The sequence below is a fragment of the Nipponia nippon genome, unplaced genomic scaffold (assembly GCF_047370975.1).
Source record: "Nipponia nippon isolate SJK-2023a ecotype South Korea unplaced genomic scaffold, ASM4737097v1 scaffold_14, whole genome shotgun sequence".
In the NCBI taxonomy this organism is placed as follows: domain Eukaryota; kingdom Metazoa; phylum Chordata; class Aves; order Pelecaniformes; family Threskiornithidae; genus Nipponia; species Nipponia nippon.
The window spans coordinates 9,629,137-9,648,643 of record NW_028262330.1 but is presented as its reverse complement, the minus strand read 5'-3'; the positions used below and the strand labels follow the sequence as shown (position 1 = coordinate 9,648,643).

At 44.1% G+C, this 19,507-nt stretch overlaps 1 protein-coding gene across 8 annotated transcripts in view; it reads left to right on the top strand.

Annotated features, from left to right (window-relative positions):
* The first annotated feature begins 9,228 nt into the window (after positions 1-9,228).
* The window catches only part of RAB11FIP4 (RAB11 family interacting protein 4), a 132,196-nt gene continuing 121,917 nt past the window's right edge, over positions 9,229-19,507 (top strand). For 7 of the 8 annotated variants that reach the window (XR_015703200.1, XR_015703197.1, XR_015703201.1 and 4 more), the window contains exon 1: positions 9,231-9,559. Coding sequence is in view for 2 of the 8 variants with exons in the window: in XM_087750657.1 (XP_087606783.1) it covers positions 9,416-9,559 (144 nt within the window). In the remaining 6 variants the exon portion in view is untranslated. Of the gene's footprint in view, positions 9,560-19,507 lie in introns of all 8 variants that reach the window. The other variant, XM_087750659.1, reaches the window with a different exon arrangement.

Here is a 19,507-nt window from a genome sequence, read left to right as displayed (position 1 = left end):
TTCCTCTCTCCTGGGCATCACATTGATTTCACTGCTTGAAAATCACATCTTTTCTGTTTTGGCTTTTCAGTGTAAAGCCCCTGCCAAGGGGAGCAGATGCAGTCATGCTTGAGAGGGAAGGGTACAGGACTGTGCTCTCCCCCATGACTGCATCGCATGATGAGGAACACATGCACTGGGGACCGCAGCCCCTCCCATCCTTTCCACAAAATGCACTCCTTCAGAGCACGAAGGGCGACCCAGAATGGCTAGGCAGGATCAAACCAGCAATTGTTTCTATTTTCTTTCTGGTTGAAGATTAGATGAACAAGAAGGGTCCTAGAGGTGTGTAAATCTGCATATCTGCATTCTTGGAATATTTTAAAATCACTCACCAAGCAAATAAGTATGTCTGAGCCTGTGCAGTTTGAGTTGGCTTGTCCTGTATCCTGTTATATACAATACTTTGCATTATGCCTAAACAACTAATATTGTAGGGCTTGATAGAGGGAAAGAATTGAGAAGATGGTATCTCCAGAAAGCAGCATTTACTGCTGTTCTTATGCTGCTTTATCAAATGGGACATGCATTCACATTGCCTAGAGCTTGTGCTCTGTGACAGGCCTGAGACATCTGTTTCTTGTCCTGCTTTGTTTTAGCTTCTGCAGGTTTTTCTGTTGGCAAAGAGATGGCTTATGAGGAAAAAAGATGGTTTCAAGAAGGTTGGTGGTAATGATTTGTTGGTTTTAGGGGCTATGCCAAATCTAAACATGTTAGAATAAAAATACTTGCCCATGGAGACAGGCTCTTAAATAGCATCCATTTAAATGCAAACAACAAAAAAGCAGCAATCCTTTAATATCCAGGAAGATTCCTTCCTTTTATTTCACCAAAGGCTTTGTAACTGGTGCGTCACAGCTCTAGATCATCACAAAGGTAGGTCACCTGTCCAGCAGATGCTGTAAGAAATTGGCTGCTTTGAAAGGAGTTCAAGTCCTGCTGTGTATCTGATTAGCAGTGACATACTTTGTCCATTTTGATTTCATGCAGTATGCTATTTCCAGATAAGGGCTGTCGCTTGGCAAATCCATCAGAGTGAATCATTCTAAATAACTAAGATTTTTTACAGATGCTGGACCAGTCAAAAGAAAACAGCCCAACGTTTGTATTTCATCCTCTGCAGCTGCAGGGTTTGATTGCATAGGTAGCCTGAAAGCCACTGACTTATTTTGCTCACTGTCAGTTGAGGATAATTTTCATAGAAAAAAATCCAGCTGTGTTAAAAATCAGTAAATTAAGCACTACCTCTTCAGCATGAACAGTTTTGGCTTTCTATAACTCTACCTTTTCTAAGAAACCTAAAAGTTATCCACTATGTGATAAACAGATGGGTTTTTTTTCCTTTTTCTTTTCTATTTTACTGGATCTGGGAGGATATAATGGGGGAGGGTCAGCTGATGCATCTACTGTGCCTTAAACCAGCATGTACCAGTGCCTCACGGTCACTGGTACACAAGAGGATATGGGACAGATGGACCTTTGGTCTGGCTTTGACAGTTGTTCCTATGCAGTAGAGGTTGAGACTGTTGTGGACAGATGAACGCAGGAGGCAAGAGATCTGCCCCATTTGCCACCATAGGGGTATCTGTGCCGGCACAATATTTGTGTCTAATGTAACTACTCTGGCATGGAATAGTTTTGCTGTAGGAAGAGTGAATCACATAAGCTATTTCTAAAGGGAATTTGGCACGTAATGGTCATCGATTTTGTCTTTAAAGTTTGAGGCTTAACAGTGAGCATGTAGCTCCGCGTTATCTTTTTTTTTGGGGAGATGAACATTTTGAAATGTTGCAACATCTGCTTATCTTGGGATTCAAAGCCACAACAAAAAAAGAACATCTGTGTGCTGAGGCGAGATGGAAATCTTGGAGCATTTCTTCATTGTCATGTTATGTCTGTTATCCTGTAAACATTCTGCTGTATGGCAGCACAATTTGTGTGTGTCACTTCTGAACTCTGGGGTATGTTCATGTTTTTCCAGAAGGGATTCAGGAAAGGAGTAGTAATTTATCTGACCCACAGGTAGTGATGAAGGAATAGTAAGAATTTGAGTAGAGCACAGTTCACCCTCACAAGGTTTCTCTGAAAACTGTTTTTGGCATTTGCTATATAATAGATTTGGTAGTCAAAGAGTAGCTTCAGCTCTTGTGGAGGAACAAATGTACCATTCTGGTCACTGTTTTTGGGGGGGGGGATATATTTTTTTTTCTTTTTTTCTAACTGTGGCTGGTGATTGAGGTAGTAGGGAACTATGTTTGATACATTTGCAGGAGTAGAGGTGTGTTAGTATGAATGGCCTAATGCAGTGGTTTTCAACCTCTCTCAATTTACAAACCCCTCACCTAAAATAATTTCCAAGGAAAGCAAAGCATCCTTACAAATTTCATATATTGACCATTACTCTTCACTTGTATCTGATAAGTAATATAATTCAGTGGCTAGCATTAGCAGAGTATTTGCAGATTTGATGCACTAACTATATTAATGGTCTAAAACAGATGGGAATATTGGCAGGCCATGTCCCATATGGGACTCCAGAATTTCCAGCCTTGGTCTGAAATAATCCTAAATGGTTAGTCTTCGGGACATACTCTAAAGGATACTTTGATACCTTTTTTTTTTTTCCCCTCCCCCTAAGCTACTAGAGGTTGAAAAACAAAGCATTAAAAGGGCATGGCATTGTGCTAATTTAGCATAGCTAGCTGTCAGTGTAGGGTGCTCCCACAAACTGGAAAGCGAGGGATGGACTATGAAAGATTTCTCCTATACAGGGACTTCTGGAACAGTGAGCCAGACAATAACACCTCCTTGCCCGCTGTTCCAGGGACTGGGCAAGCACTGCAAACAGTCTACCTTGAGATCAGCAGATCAGGCCTAAGCTCAGAAAGGAGGCTTTCCACTTATTAAGTACTTTTGTGGTCCAGAGCTTTGGTTTTCTGTTTATTCTGTGGCTACAGTACTGCAAGGAGGAGGTTAGCGTGTCTCAGAAGACCAAAAACATCCAGTTCCAGCAAACGTCTCACTGTAGCTCTTGCTGTTCAGTATTTCCATCTAATGCATTGCACAAATCTGAATCCAAAGTACTCTTGTGGTAAGGCAGGGTTTTGGGACGTAGACTCATTCATCTAAAACATTCACTTGGATGTCACGTAGGCAAAAGCAAGTAGATGCACAGGGGACTTGAACAAATAAGGCTGGAGTGACTGTATGGCAGGGAGGCAAAAATCATATTTTTGCTGAAGCTGATTCAAATCCAGCAGCTCATTTCTGTTCTCCCCTAATTTTTATCCTCAGTCTCAATACCAAAATTTATAGGTAGATACTGTGATGAATAGGGCTGTATCAATTTTAAAATGCAGTGAATCATCTAAGCATAAGAGCTGGAATAATTCCATCTGCAAGCTGTAGTCAGTAGATTTGATAAAGCCTACCACAATCATTTTTGAAGGCAATTATAAAGGCTGCTGGAACTAGCCTGGTTAAGCTGCTTTTCTAATTGGTTCTCTGTTCCTAAAATGTCCTTTTCAGGACTGTTTCTTCTGTGGTCTCTTCTGCCAAGTAACAAGTGATAGGACAAGAGGAAATGGCCTCAAGCTGCGCCAGGGGAGGTTTAGGGTGGATCTTAGGAAAAATTTCTTCACCAAAAGGGTTGTCAAGTATTGGAACAGGCTGCCCAGGGAAGTGGTTGAGCCCCCATCACTGGGGGAATTTAAAAGCCGGGTAGATGTGGTGCTTAGGGCCATGGGTTAGTGTGGGCTTGGCAGTGCTGGGTTAACGGTTGGACTTGATGATCTTAAAGGTCTTTTCCAACCTAAACCATTATATGATTCTATGAAACAGTCAGACTGTGCTCATCATCATTAGCCCCACAGCCAATTTGGTCCATTGGTGGTCACAGCAGTAATGATGCCACACCTATATTCTCTTGCCTAAGTATTTTTGTTCTGTCCTTTACCACCTATTAGTCAGCCAACTTGGACTTGTCTCACACAATCTGTTTTGAGACACAACAAATAATCACGGTTTGGCTTTAGCATCAGTATGGTATATCATGTTCTAATTTTACTATTCTGTCCCAGATCTCGTTGCTAAATACAGCAATATCTGGGAATTACATTCCTGTAGTCAGCTGTAATAAAACTGCAGCTGGAACATATTTATTCAGATGTTGTGTAGTCCATCTTGGATAGGACAAAATAAGCAAAATTTTAGAAACTTTATTTGAAGCAGTAAGGGATAACTTACTGAACAGTTCATGTACTGTGTTACGGGTCAGCTAGCTTAAAGAAAATACACTGGCTGGTGCATTGTCAGTCTTTAACAGCTGCTAGATGATTTGCTAGATGATTTTTTTTTTTTAATAAATTGAGGAAGTAAAAAAAAAAAAGTCATTCCCTTCAGGGGTCTGGGACTTAGGTCTGTTAATGTTTGCTTGTCAGAGCCAGAGAGGAATGTTTGCGTGTCTCTTGACAGCTCTTTTGGGGGTAGAAGTTGAAAATAACTTGACTGTAGCTACTACACTAGGTCTCCTTTTTACACGGTTGTCTTGGAGTCTTAAACATTTCATTGTACCCAGAATCTCCTGCGAAGGAGTGAAGATCTCTTCCTGAAGCACTACGGGACAGAAATGACCTAGTGGCCTGGCAGTTGTCAGATGCTTTCTAGCACCGTTAATGCTTTCAGGAGGTTGCCAGATGCCACTGCACGTTATAATCTGAGGCAAATGTAAGTCTACCCAATTGCTTAGAGCTCATCAGAGCAAAGCTAACAGGTACTGTCCTTGCCCTAAGAGAAGGCAGCAGGGAGGCTTCTGGAATGTACCAAAAAGAGAGGTTTGGTCCCAGGGCATTTGGAGGACTGTGGGACTTATTAGAACAAGAATAAAGCTTGCTTTATCCCATAGTATTCATTCACTTCTGTTTTACATATTATTTTTCTTACCAACCACGGTAGCCTCACCTTGCTGCCCTACGCAAGGTGGCCAGCAATGGATTCTCGTGGCTGTTGACAAAAGTGCAGTGAAATGGCTGGCCACTTGGTGGAGTAAGGAGACCTTCAAATACCATGGGAACACGCTGGCGTTCCTGGCGCCGTCCCTGGAAATACCTGATCAGCGCTTGGAAATAGGAGTTTGATCCTATGAACTCACAGTGGAAATGGTTTTATGTGAACCGGTACAGAGGATTATTTGATTTTAGCAATAACTTCATGAGAACGGATATTTTGGTCTTTGTGAGCCCATCCCCAATTACAACAAGACTTTATAGTTGCAAATAATAGCTAAATTAGCCTGCTTTAACCAGAAGATACCATTTGATATTGTGATTTGTACTTAGGCATGCTCTTTTTCAAATAGTGTATTCCCTGCCTATCGTTAAAACTTTTTGATCAATGTCTCTGCGGGTAGTACATGTGTTGTAAGAAGAAACAAATAAGGCATTGGTGTGTTTGCTGAGGTAACTGCAGTTAGCTGTCTAGCAGAGTTATGCACATACCTAATTCATAATCTGGTAAGAGTGCTGAAATTGAGCAAGAGCATTCATACTACGTAAAATTAAGCCACTAAAACTTTTACAAGGTGAGGTCCTTTAGCAACTAGAAAATTTCAAAGGAAGATCCTTGCTTCTTGAAACATTTCCCCAAAATTTGTAAGTGTTTTTTGTTGTTGTTTAACTTTTTATAATAGAGAAAAGATTAGAGAAAATGGCAGTAAAAAAAATCAAGTATCTTGCTTCGGTGCCATACCTAATTAAGCTAGCCTGAGAAAACTCCATTACCTCTTAAGTAATATTTTTAAGTTTTTAGGCAGGGTAAGAGTATTAATAAGCTAGTTCTTGCTGCCTGTTACCTGTTCTTTATGGCACTTAAAGAGAATGTGCAACTGATAAAGCACATCTGTTACGTTGCTAATCAGAGCTACAGTAGTCAATGGGAAACAGGATTTGATTCAAAATAGAGTAAGACTGTTAGAAGCCAAATATTCAATGAGGGTTACATTGTGTATACTATAAAGAGAAATTGTGCTATGAAACTGTTCTGAGAGGCTGGGCCTCAAGATGTTGCTACTATATGCTGGAACACAACCAGAATTGTAGATAAGGTCATCAGCCTTGGGGAATGCAGTCCTTAGATGCTGTTTCTGACACCAGATTACAATTTGCTATGTAAGTGGAAGTGACATTGATGGAAAAGCAGCTGATTGTAAAGAAATCCTGCAAATGACAGCCATGGCCTGTGGTATTCAATGAAATGTTTCCTCTTGAACTATTTATTTTTAACAGGCAAATATGGTAGCACCACCACTAGTCATATTTCAAGTTCAGAAAACTAGATTTGCAGCATGTAAAATATTTATTCCATATAGCGCACAAGTCAAATTAAGAAGTTGCCAAACATCTCTGATTAAACAAGTATTTTGATATACCAGTAAGGAAAAATAGCCCACAGACGTGTCCTACCTAGAACTGGAGAAACAGAGATCGGCAAGGAGTAATGCCAGCTACATCCACTGGCAATAAGAACTGACGTCCTTGATTCAGCCTTACAAACTGTACCTTGCCGGTGCAGTGCCCAGCAAGCGTGTGGCATGTGTTCAGCTCAGTGTCCTGACTTTAGCAAACTTGGGGCACCCCTAGCTTTCAGGTCCTGGGCCTTTATTGACAGCATCTCACAACCCAATTCTCCTGTGTTCAGTGCTGTTAAATCATCTCCCAGCTGTCAGATCTTGAGCTGATCAGCTCAAAATATTCGGCTGTCTACAATGACAGCTTCTAAAGCCTCTTCAGCTCTGCTATCAGCTTGATTCCAGTGCTCTCTGGCACTCAGCTGTCTGTGGCAGTTCTCAGACTTCAGTACTAACTCCCCAAACTGTAGTGTCTACACCTGGAGCTTTTTTTTTTTTCCCCTTTTTCCCCCACCCCTTACAGATTAATGCAAGAATGACACAGATTTTAGTGCTGACAGATTTGGTCTAAATCTATGTTGCCGCTTACCTGCATATCTGGACCAAGTTCCTTCTTCCTCCAGCAGAAGATAAAGGAGAGCCAGTGAAAATTAACTGGATTCCATGAGAAAAGAGTGTGACCCCTCTGAGGTGCGGGAATTCCTCCTCTGGTCGTGGCAAACAGGGATAAGTCTATGCCTTTTTTTTCTGCACAATACTGAGTGTGACTCCACTTCCTTGTCTGGGATGGTACAGCTGCCCACCTGCACACAGAGAGGTGAGTCAGATGGTGCAAGGATGCATTCTGAGGCAATCTCAGCAAACAAGGTGGGACAACGACAGAGATGTGCTCTGAAGCTTTGAAGAGGTTGAACTCCACTTCAGAGCAGTTAGACTAACAGTATCTGATTCCACGTAGGTGTGGTTTCCACAACTCTGAGGGGTACCAGCTCACAGACTTTTTGAATACTTTGAATAGGTGCCCCTGAGGCGGGTGCTAAGCTCAATCCCCATGTAACCTGAAGATGAGTTCAAGGGTCCTGAGATAAAAGCTAAACGTCCCCACATCTTAAGAATCCTGCTCTAACTAGACAACTTCAGAGACGTTTACTGATCAAATATTTTGCTTCTGTTTTCTCTTTCAGATCTCCTCACATCTCTTCATAAATTCTTTGCTTCCCAAGGGTCTTATCTGATCTCTGCACTTTGATTTTGTTTTTTTTTTTTTTTTTTTTACAGTCTGGAAAGACCTCTTTGTACATCAGTAAGGGAACAGGAGAACTCTTTTGTATTTGTTGTAAAACTAAAGGAAGGTGAAGGTGGCAGGGGCTCTGGAACCAGCTCCTTATCTGTGTCAGAGGGTGGATATGTGGGGAGCTGTATTGCTAGTGCGGTGTGCACTGTCACTGTGTTGTTGATTGACAGCTGACTTACAGCCTACAGGGCTGTCAAATCAGCCTCTTCCCAAACCCTGAATTTGCACATAAAAGGGATGAGAGACTTGTGCTCAAAGAAACACAACTTCCTGAGGAGAATACTCCTATTGGTTCCTAGAAAAGAGATGAATTGGACTAGCTTGCTCTAATCATGGGATTTTCAGGGTTGCTAAGGGCCATATGGGCCTCTTTTACTGCAAGAAGCGAATTAATGGATACTGTCTCAATACAAAACCTGCTGCACTTTCATGGTCATTTTAGATGGACAGCTTTATCAGTCACCTACAGAACATCACTCAGTGATGGATGGTCACCTGTGCTAAGCAACCACAGTGGGAAAGAAGTGCTGGCAGCGGCAGTAAGTATCTGAGCCTGGCTCAGTCAGCACTCCTTCCTCCCCAAGATGTTGCCCCATCATTCCTGGTCTAAGGTGCAATGCAGGAACCAGAACCATTCCTGGTCTTCCCTCTGGCAGCTCATGGCTGTGGGTTTAAAAAGCAGTCCAAAAAACTCTTGAGAAAGAAAAGGGACAGAGCAGAGAGATCAAATTAAAACCCAGCTGTGGAGCACAGCAGTTGCAGAAGGCTTTAATGAGGAATCCTGCAAAGGCAGGGACCTCCCTTTGTTACCAGCTATGTTTCATTAAAGCACGGGTGAACAGTGTCTGTCCTAAGCCAAAGCCAGCCACGAGGAGTGCCTCTGCATGGCTCAGCCTGGTCACTTGAGTGCAATGGAGCACAGCAAGCTCTGCTTGTCCTTCTTTTCCTTAATTGCCCCTTAACTCTCCACACTCTGCTTTTCTCTCCCCTAGCCTGGACCTCTTCAGACCAGGAGCAATGGCTTTTTCTCGGGAGAAATTGTAGTGCGACTAGCGTTTTATTTCGGGTGGCGGGGAGGAGGACTGAGGTGTAGAGCAGTGAAAGGACTATGAATGGGTCTGCAACAGCTGGGAAAGGAACCCAGGGGATGGCAGGCCTGCTGGGCCACAGCTGCTGGAGGGGAGCGTGCTCTCCTCGTCTCCATCCTGCCTCCCTCGCTCCCCCTGCCCCATTCCCTCCTCCCTGTGGCCAATTTCCTTCCCACGGGAACCCCTTCGCTGCCGCCCCCAAACTGCCCCTGTCCCCCACGGCGTTTATCCTCGCCCTCGCAGCCCTCTTGGCCCTCGCCCCCCGGCCGCCACGCTCCCCTCACGCCCCGCTTCCCGCCCGGCCCCACCGGCGCCTCTCCCCTCACCGCGGCGCCCCCTGGCGGCGGCTCCGCCCCTGCCGAGCGCGGGTTCCCACCGCCCCCTCCCTCCCCATCCTCCCGCCCTGCCCTATTGTTCTCCCTTCCCTCGCTCCCTGCCTCCGCTCTCTCCATCCCTCCCTCCGCTCTCTCCATCCCTCCTCCTCCTGGCTGTCCCTCCCGCCCCGCTCCCCGGAGCTGATGTCACGCACCCGCTGAAGGCGCGGGCGATCATGGCTGCTGCGGCCGCGGCCGTGCCGCCGGCCTCCAGCTAATGCCCGCGATGGAGCCGGCGAGCCTGCTGCGGTTCCTGCGGAAGCTCAAGGAGGTTTTCGACGTGTGCGACGAGGATGCGGACGGCTTCATCCGGGTGGAGCACTTCGTCGCCCTGGGGCTGCAGTTCGGCCAAGGGGATGAGGTGAGTGGGGCGACCCCCAGTCCCGCCCGGCCTCCACGCCCGGCCCGGCCCTCTGCCCCAGCCGCCGGCAGCCGCGCAACTTCCACCTGCTGCTCCCGCTATGCGGGGAGCGGGCCACGGCTCTGCCCGGCCAGACCCCGCCGGGACCACCCGGGCCCCCCCGTCACCCACCTCCCCTCATCGCGGCCCGGATTCCCCCGTCCCTCAGGGAGCCCCCGACTCCGCCCCTCAGGGCGGCCCAGACCCTCTCCCCTCAGGGCGGCTCGGACTCCCCCCCCCCCTCGCCGTCCCTCAGGGGGTCCCAGAGCCCCCCCATGGCGGCCTGGAGCCCCCTTCCCTCAGGGCCACCCCGTCGCCCTTTCCCTTTCCCGCAGAGTCCTCCCCAGAGACAGCCCAGATCCTTCCTTCCCTCAGGGGGTCCCGGGGCCTCCCCGTTCCCTCAGGGCGGCCCAGACCCCCCGGGCTGACCTGGCTCCCGGTCCCCTCCCCGGGTCCGTCCCAGTGCCGGGAGTGCGCGGGGACCGCCGCGCCTTTTGGAGAGGTGTATTTATTTTGGTGACAACGCGGGTTTTCTCTGTCCTGGCTGAGCTGCGTCCTCACCGGGGTACCAGGCTCCCTGGTACAGAGGGAGCAAAGCCCCGGGCTGAGGGAGCCGCAGTCGGGCGCCGGCCGGGGCTGCCATCAGTGCGGGGCCGGCAATGCCCGGCCTGCCCGCGGGCAGGTGAGGCAGCAGTGTCTGAACTGTCAGGGAAGCACCAGCCCAAGTGCACCCTAAAACCTCCAGGTGATCGGCTGGAAGCGAGGACCCCATCCAGCCCTTCAGTGACACAGCGTAAATCTGGAGTCGCGCCGCTGGTCTCGGTGGAGCTGTTGCGTCAGTGGGACCACCGTAAATCCGTGACATCAGTGTAAATGAGAGAGGGATTCAGGCCAGTGTCTATGAGGGTAATGACATGCGTTTGGTTTGAAACAGTTCCTTTAAGTGATTCATCAAGGGCTCCAGCTCCAACAAAATTAACCAGCAAGAAATGCTTGCTTTCCCTGGAAAGAACTCTCAGGTTATTGCACTTAACTGTTCAATGCTTCACAATATGCCCCAGCAGTTGTGGGTGCCAGGGAGGGGGAGTGGAGTTGGGGCTAGGATAGGACTCAGAAAACCAGTATCAGCTGACCTTTTAAAGTACAATAAAACAGATTAACATGAGGAGCCAATAAAACGGTAGTGTATAAATGTATGCCAAAGAGGCAGCAAAACCAGAGTGAATTCACAGTAATTGTTGGAGCAAATTACTTGTTTTTGGCTTACCGCTGGTAATGAAACACAGCTTGTAAATGAAATCAGAAGACCAGGAGACAGAAGGCTTATTGCTTGCAGATAGTCACAGGTCTGTTAAACATTTTCTTAATGAGAAGCTGGAGTTTCTTGTTTTAACCAGCAAAATAAGGAGGAGAAATGAGTAATAGTAGAGAGCTTTATTGATTTCTGGTTTTATTTGTCTCTTGGTAAGCTGTATAATTTTATGTAAACAAATAGAAGTATTTTTAAATCCTTACTGCCAGATACACTGCATCAGAATTGCTTTTTGCAGTACTGCATTTATTTGGCGGCAGATCAGTGGCTTTTGCTTGCAGCACTGAGGAAGACTGGTCAAATTCCACTGACTGTTTTGCAGTGGGGTGGCATTGATGATAATAATAATCCTTTTTGGCCTTAGAAATCTCTAAGGTTGTGAGAGGGTAGCAGGTTCTGTAAGATGCAAAGGAGGATTCAGGTGGTGATCTCATAAGCTTGGAGTGAACTGGAGCTGGAAAATATTTAAATGAAATGGAAAGGAAGAAAAAACTGGAAATCTCAACAAATGTCGGCAGTAGAAAAGTACCAGTTGCCAGTGGTAGTATCTAGGTTTCAGGATGGGCTGGCTTACTGGGCAGACATGGGAGAGATTACCAGTGATGAGAAATGCATCCTTTGTATTTTGTTCAGTTGTGACTGGCAGTGTTCAAACAAGATATTTGCAAAACTGGGACAGAGAAGTCTTATCTATACATTTATTAGGGTTATATTATAACTTGTTCTGGTTTGCTTCCCTGTGTCTATTGTAGTCATTGGCTAGCAGTCCCTTGACTTCAAAGGAGCATGTGTCAGCTGAGTAAATGGGATTTGTAAATCACCGAAAGAGGCTTGCTAGGGAAATACAGAATCAATTTTCCAAGTGTAGATTTACTGTACAACAACCACTGTAGGTGAGCTAGTCTGTTTTAAGACTTGTTAAAAATGAACTTTATGCGTGATGAATCACAGCTGATGTTTGGAGATGGTAAGAATCTGTTCTCCCATGTGGCACAGTGCTTTCAACCTCGCATCTGCAGGAACCTAATAAGCTCTGCGCAGGAACACATCTCGTGAAATTAAACTGAGGAGACGCTGCTAGAGAGCAGTTCCCTTTAACACATTAGAACATATTTAGTGTAATTGAAAATTAATTATACATTTGAACGTGCTACGCTTCTTGGGCCTGATCCACCTCAGCTCCCTTTACGTTCAAAAGAAATCTTTCCATTGGCATCAGTGAAAGATTAATTTGCCCTTGTGTGTAAGTTATTTGCTCCTTCTGTTTACATAATTCATCTGGCCACAGGAAGGATCCTATTTTGTAGCATTGTGGCCTGAATAATTCTGACTTTTACTCACAGTAGCTATGGGTCATGTTTATGAAATGAGAGACTATCTGTCCCTTCAGTTGTGCCAACTTGATACACACAGCTTTCTACCTCCTCAGAGCCACCGCCATCCAAAGTTTGGAGTCTATAAATTCTTAATACCAACTTCAGTAGGGTTTGTGGCTTGGACCTTGTAGGACATTTAGCCTTTTCTGGTTTTTATTTTTCTTTCCATTTCCTTTTTCTTTCTTCTTTGTGTGTGTGTGTGTAGTCAACATGTTGAATTTTATCATTCCTGAAAGATAACAACTCTCTGAAAACTACCCCAAGGCAAAATATTGCAGCAAGGCAGCAGCTTTCTGTTCAAGCAAAGCAGTCCTTACCCGTACAGTCAAAATAATAAACTTTAACTTTTCTGAGTAACTTTTTTACTATTTTACTTTTAGTGGGCTTTTGAGGCCTCTGCTTCTAATAGCTTGATGCTTTTCTTTTCTTCTTTAAGACTGCGCCATCACTACTGTACCTCATTCCCTTCTGCCTTTCCCATGCACACTGAAATCCTCTTCTTGCCATGCAGTCATTGAGAGTCCACTGCAGCAGAACAGCGATTGCCTCAGAGCAGCTGTTTAGGTAAGGTGTTTTGGCTGTGGAAGCATTTCTTGCAAGTTTGCTTGCTAACTTTTGCTTTGCCCTACAAGGCATGTAGTTCAACTGGAGGAAGAAATGACTTGGCCGTGTTAATTTGGCAGAGCCAGGAGCAGAATCCTGTCTCTAAATTCCTGCTATGGTGCCTGAATTAACAGCAGACCAGGCTACCTGTCAAGCACTGCTTGCCCATACAAATAGTCGTGGAACTTACGCTTTCAAGCAGTTTGGCATCTTGTCCTCTGTTTGTCCCATCTGACTGTAGGCATTTCACTGAGTTGTCTAAATTAATCTTCCTCCATGGTCACTGATGAGCAGTTGAACACTCAGAGGGTGTAACAGGACCCAAGGATGAAATAAATCCTTCAGAGGTGCTTCCTTATCTCCACTGACAAAAGAAACTCCTTAGTGAGACTTTTGGTTCAGTGCTTAAAAATAGGAGGCTTGGGCCTTGCTTTCCTGTTGAATGGTCTGTTTGCTGTTTGTGGAGAAATCTGAAGACAGACATGAAAGGCTGTTTCCAAAGCGACTTGACTGGATGGCATGTACTTACTAGCTGACGAAACACTTCACATAACATTGAAAAATGCCAAGAGTCGCTCGCCATCTGGTTCCCTTTCACTGGGAAGATAGTTGCACTAGCAGCCGAGTGTCTAGGAGCATTGTGAGTGACGTGTTCAGCAAGCCCCAGTTCTGGCAGTGTGAATGTGTATTTCAGGATAGTGCCAGTTGATGTTTCATTTTGCCAGATTCTATTTAAACTCTACGTTCAGTTTTCAGCAACAAGTGAAACATGCCGAACATGTTGTCGACTTCTTTTTGAGGTGTGCAAACCATACAGGTACTAGAGAGTAATCTTTGTCATGGTAAGATCAACAGATGCTCATCAACGTGAAGCAGTGTCACACCTGAGAGGGAACTTGAGCAGCTAATAAAATCTGTAGGCCAATATAAATTAGTCTTGTGAGTGGACAGTAATTCACTTGAAGTCAACAGTTTACTAGTGGTGTAGAACAGAAGTAGCTGAAAACAACTTCACATATTTCATGTGAACAAATGAAACTTTCTGGCCAAAAGAAACTATTAAAATAGGGGCATGTTCGTTGCTAATTTTAGTCGCTTCCATTTGATGAATATCCCCATTCTGGGCTGAAATTAAAGGCATCAACCTCAAGTGCAGCCCGTGTAGTAGATTGTGGCTGCTGGCTGAGTTTAATGACAGTCCTGATGCTCCGTTTTGACTTGCTCTCAGCTGTCTCCCAGGGACACCTGATGGAGTCATGCTTGAAGCACAGCCCTTCTATTGTAACCACTCCATGACTAGCTTGTCCTGTAAAGAGCAGGAGTGTAGTTTCACTGCACGACACCATGGAGTCTTTCTGAACGGGCTGGGTGAATTTCAGGCTCCTAGCCATAGTGTTGCCATTCAGAGTTGCACCTAGAAATTAATGGAATCACTGCAAATTTACATCAATGTGCATGATGACAGAGACTAGTCATACCTTCTTGATAATGTGCAGTATGTTCTGGACTTACCTGCAGCCATGAGAAAAAGAGACTTTGGCACTGAGACATTGAAAGAAAAGTATTAGGGTGTTACCAAGCAATACTACCATTCTCATAATGGAGGCATATGAATTCTCTCTTCTCTGCTTTTTCTGGAAATAATTACTGAAAGAAAAAATAAAATATTTGCCTAGATGAAACGAGAATGAAAAGAGCACTCCTATGTGATAGTGTTCTCTAGGTAACAGCAAGGCTAGCACACATTTAGACTCCTTAAAACTGTATTTGCTAATGACCCAGATATTTCATATCATTTACAGTGACTTGGAAAAAATGCAGTTCTGAAATGGCACAGTGGGGTACTTCATTTGTGAATTAGTCAAGGTACAGCCACTGTAGCCTTCCTAATTCAATACAAACTAGCAGCGAATATGTCTAAAATAGCCTTTTGGTATATCCTGAAACTAAGCATGTATTTCTTAACAGCTGACATAAAGCAAGCTTAGTACTTACTGTTAATCAAACATTTTCTGAAGCACTGTTATGAGGAGAGAAGCTGTAGGTTTGCTGTGCACTCATGAGTTTAATTTGTTATGTAATATGTTTGCATTTCAAAGGTAAGAGCTCTGAGGGGTCATATGTATAGTTAAGAATTGATTGTTGCTGTGTTTTGCAATACGAGTCAGTGATCTGAAGTAGTAAACTCGTAATGCCTAACGGCAAACAATTTTGATAGCAATTCTTGATATTTAAATGACTATGTCTTATAACTACCTCAGCGTTTGCATTTAGTACAGGTACAGTGTTGTCTTATAATTAAATGCAAAAGTAAAGAAAAAAGTTAGCATATGGATCAAGCATAGAAGACAGTACTGCATCTTTTGTGTACAGTATGGAAGGTAACGTATATAACTGGTGAAGTGAAAGCATTCAGCTGCCTAGCAAGACCAGATATTTTCTATGTAAATTTTTCTCCCTCTTCCCCCCTCTCCATGCCTGATTCAATCCGTGCTGTTAAGTTGTAAAATTGGCATTCTTTGTCTGTGACATGGCTGCATGTTCTCCAGAAATTTGCTCTTGCAAATCCTAGGGAGGATTTCGGATTTCTAGCACGTACTGATTTTATTCCGCTAATATGATTAAGCTTTGGAAAGTGACTTATACAAAATTGCTGCAATGGAGGGTAAGTCTTGGAGGGGGAACAAGCCACTGCCATATAGTATTTGTGGGGGTGATCCCCAATACAGAAATTTTCTTGCTTTCTAAATTGCATTGTTACCTACAATTTATCACAGTTGACTTATGCTCAGCAGCAGTGCTTTTATAGCAACAAAGTGGAAAAAAATCAATTGCCTTATAATGTTTAGATAAGTAAATGTGATTGTTTTTATTCTCTGTGTAGTTGACAATATAATTTCCTATTAATTCTATCTGATTTTAATGCTAATATTCACAAACACTTTAAAAACCCTGACTTGATTTTTGAATCAGGCTGTCTACTCAAGAGCTAGAGATGAAGTTCTAATAGTTCTTAAAACATGCAGTATTTTGGGAGACACACGTGATCTCAGACCTAGATACTTGCGTAGGCTGTCGAACAAATAACCACCCATGCGCAGAACGTAGTTACCTCAGTGCAGGGTGTGATTAAGTACATGAATGATAAAAGAGAGTGTCAGACACAATCACTAGTACTATAACATATGGTTTTACAACAGCAATGTGAGTGTAAACAAAGCACTGTATAATACACCTTAGTTCCTTTTTATTCAAGATATAATTGAAGGGCCTCACTTGGAGAGAATGCAAGTGTTTCTATGTAACTATGAATGCTGTTTTCACATTTTGTGTGCAGTTAAAACCAAAAATAGTAGGGCTCCTTCCTAAGCCTTGCGTCCAATTCAGTTCTGCAGTATGTTCGGCCCCAGAGTGAGAGAGAGGAGTGAACTGTGCGGTCAAGATACTGCAAGGGAGACAGGATCAATGCACAGGGCACAGACCTGGAAAAATTACAATATACTCTTCAGATTTTAAAGCTGCTTTGACAATTTCGTTTGAGTGCAGTGTTATGGTTTTAGGGGGTCAAGTGAAAAAGCTTAGAAATGGTAGAGACTTTCTCTGTTAGGTTTCCTGAAATTAGAAGGAAGGGTGCTGGAATTGTCTGTTCTGGAATGGAGAGGCTGTTAGCCTGATGGATTGAGGGGCATCAACCAAACCAGTTTCTTCCTCTAGAGTGGTGTCAGCTTTAAAATTATCTAAATTTCAGTGCTCAAATATGTGTCTTCTCAAGTGTTCCATAACATCACGCATACACCTGCATTGTCAAACTTCTTTTCCCTCTCGGTTCAGGGCCGCTCTTCGGAGAACAGAGCCATTCCCTGCTGCCCCACAGCAGGCTGTGTCACGCTGGCCTCCAACAGGGAAGCAGGGTCATGGTACAGCACTCCTGCAAGCAGTCCTTGGATAGGAAGCTTGCAAGGAGCCCTTTTCTATAGGGGATTTTCGGCCTGTGGCAGTGTTTTGTGGTGTTCCAAACTGGGGCACATTTCTGGTACACCAGCTGCAAATTTGCTGATAAAGCATGCTTCACATTTTTCCCTATGCGTGGGTCACTGAGCATCCTCAGTGCCTGGTTTATTGTGAAGGTTTGCACTGGGCCAGTGAAGACATTCTACTGGTGTTCCATCACCTCCTGATGAACTGACCCTCCCCGGTGCAATCCAGATGGCTGTTGGAACATGGGATGATATTCTTTTCCAATGACACTTCTGTTGTTATGATAAAAGACCCAAACAAATGTTCAGATACAAACAGCATTATCCATATGTTTGCATGGTATTAATAGATTTGAGAAACTGTCCCAAAATATTGGTGATTTCACTGTTTTTGTAGCAAGTGACTATATGATCGATTGAACATGTTTTACCCAATTAAACCATACGATGTGTATGTTAGGATACAGTAGCTAATAGCAATTCAGAAAGTGAAATGCCACAGAGATGTCAACGTAGACACCCTTTGTAATTGTTGGTTCTTACCCTTTTGTCCCTGTGCAATAGTATATTCTGTCACCATGAAGTGGTACAGAATCCTCCAGTAATGATGCTAAGGCCACCTTTCTCAGGGTTTTAGCTATTGGGAACATTGGGAATAGCTTTTGGGAATGTAGGACTCTCATTAGGAGAATTTTGTTGCAGGAGTCTCTTCTGAGCTGGATTGGTGTGGTACTGTGTCAAAATTCAATAGAGTCTGCTCAGAAGAGGGTTAAAGGCAGCCATGGAAGGCTGCGTGCTCCTAGGGATGAGGGGTGCTAATGAAAGGAAAAGGGATGTAGTAAGAGAGAGGTTCTGCTGTCCTTACTCACTGGGACTACAAGCAGCATCAGTGAGAGCAGGTTTGGCATTTTGACCCAAGGAATCCTGGTCCCATTGCATTCAGCGGTGCAACCATTGTATGCTGTAGGGGAATAAGGACTGACCATAGGATTTGCAGCCTTGTAGTAAAGACTAGCTCTGTTGCTGTTTCTCTTGTTGGTTCTTTATTTGGTTTTAATGTTCATCATGCAACAGACCAAGCACTAGCTTGTGGCCAGCGGTATGGAACAGTCCCCCTTTGCATCCAGCTTGGAGAAGATGGGAGCCTGTAGTGACCCTGTCTAGGTGGTGCAGCTGCTTTCATTCAGTTTTTAAGAACATTTTGCTCTTGAGGGCCCTGGTTCACTTGCTGGGTTGGTTGGCCAACATGGAAGCTGTTGTGTTCAGTGATGCATCTGGGCATGTAATGTGGCCATGAGCTAGCTGACAGCCTCGTCGAGCTGGGATGGCCTTGTGTTGGCTGCTGGGCCAGCCTGTTTGAACTGTGATGGTCATGAGAGCAGATGCATTGGAATGGGAGCAAAGCCATCTTGTATCACATAAAAATGTATTTCACAGGAGTGTAATTTTTATATAGTACTATTTCAGGCTTTATGCATCCTCCATAACAATTGCTATATAACCTTGTGCTTTCTTCTGGATCCATGCACCACCAGTTGTGCCTGGGCAAAGAGTGCTAATTCGATAGACTGATTCTGTCCACAGGAGAGCTGTGCTCAGTGAGTGGAGGGACAGCCCTGAGCAGCAACATTGCGACAGGACCCTCAACTTCAGAGGCTGATTGAAGCGCTGTACAGGGCGAGGGCATTGATGTGGGGATTCAGTCTGAGGCGTGTGTATAATAAAAATTGGATCCTGAACTTAACTGTTCGTCAGGTGTGTGCACAGCAACTTTAAGTAAATACAGATGTGCTCATGATGCAGTAAATTAATGTTTGTTAGCAGAGTCAGCAGCTTGGATAGCTTTGTAGAACAGAAGGAAAAGTGTTTTGCATTTGTTGTTAGAGGGGAATCTCAGGGAAAAGCAGTGCTGAAGAACTACTATACTGACCTGCTGATTTTATTGGGGGGAACATAGTGCTGCTGGGGGGGGCTAAAGATAACGCATTGATGAGAGTGCTCTGAAGCAGTGTGTTTGTCTTGGTCTAAAAGGAACTGCAATGTTGAATAGTGTTTCTCCTTTTCTGAATGGGTGTCTTTGGGTTTTTTCCATCAAATAATCCATTTTCATAATGAAAAAACATTGTAGACTAAGCTGTTGCAAATCAGAATATCCTAGGTCTGCCACAGGCATACTCAGTAGAGGCTGGCAACTCACTTCAAACCTGTGTGTTCCCTCCTGTTGTCAGACATATCTCACAACAGGCATAGCTGTTGACAAAATAAAATTGTTATGGTAGGATGTGGACAATTAATTATGTGTTTATTCAGTGCTGAGAAACTCAAAGTGTCGGCTCGTTTGGAGTGTGTCTGCATCTCAGCAATACTGAACAGTATAACAGTGTCTCAGCTGAAGCTGATGTTTTCTCACTTTTCTTTTGGCAAGTAACATATAGACCATGAGCCTGGCTTGTGTGTGAAGAATAAAAAAAAAAATTCCTAAACTTTCAGATGAGTTTGGAAAATTATTTTTGCCTTAAAAAACTAGGAATGTAATTAACTTCACCATTTGGGTTTTTTAAAAGTATGATATCTTGATTGTTTCCATTTAAAGCTAGCTTTTTACTGACAAAATTTAAATTGAAATATTTGGCAAACAAGT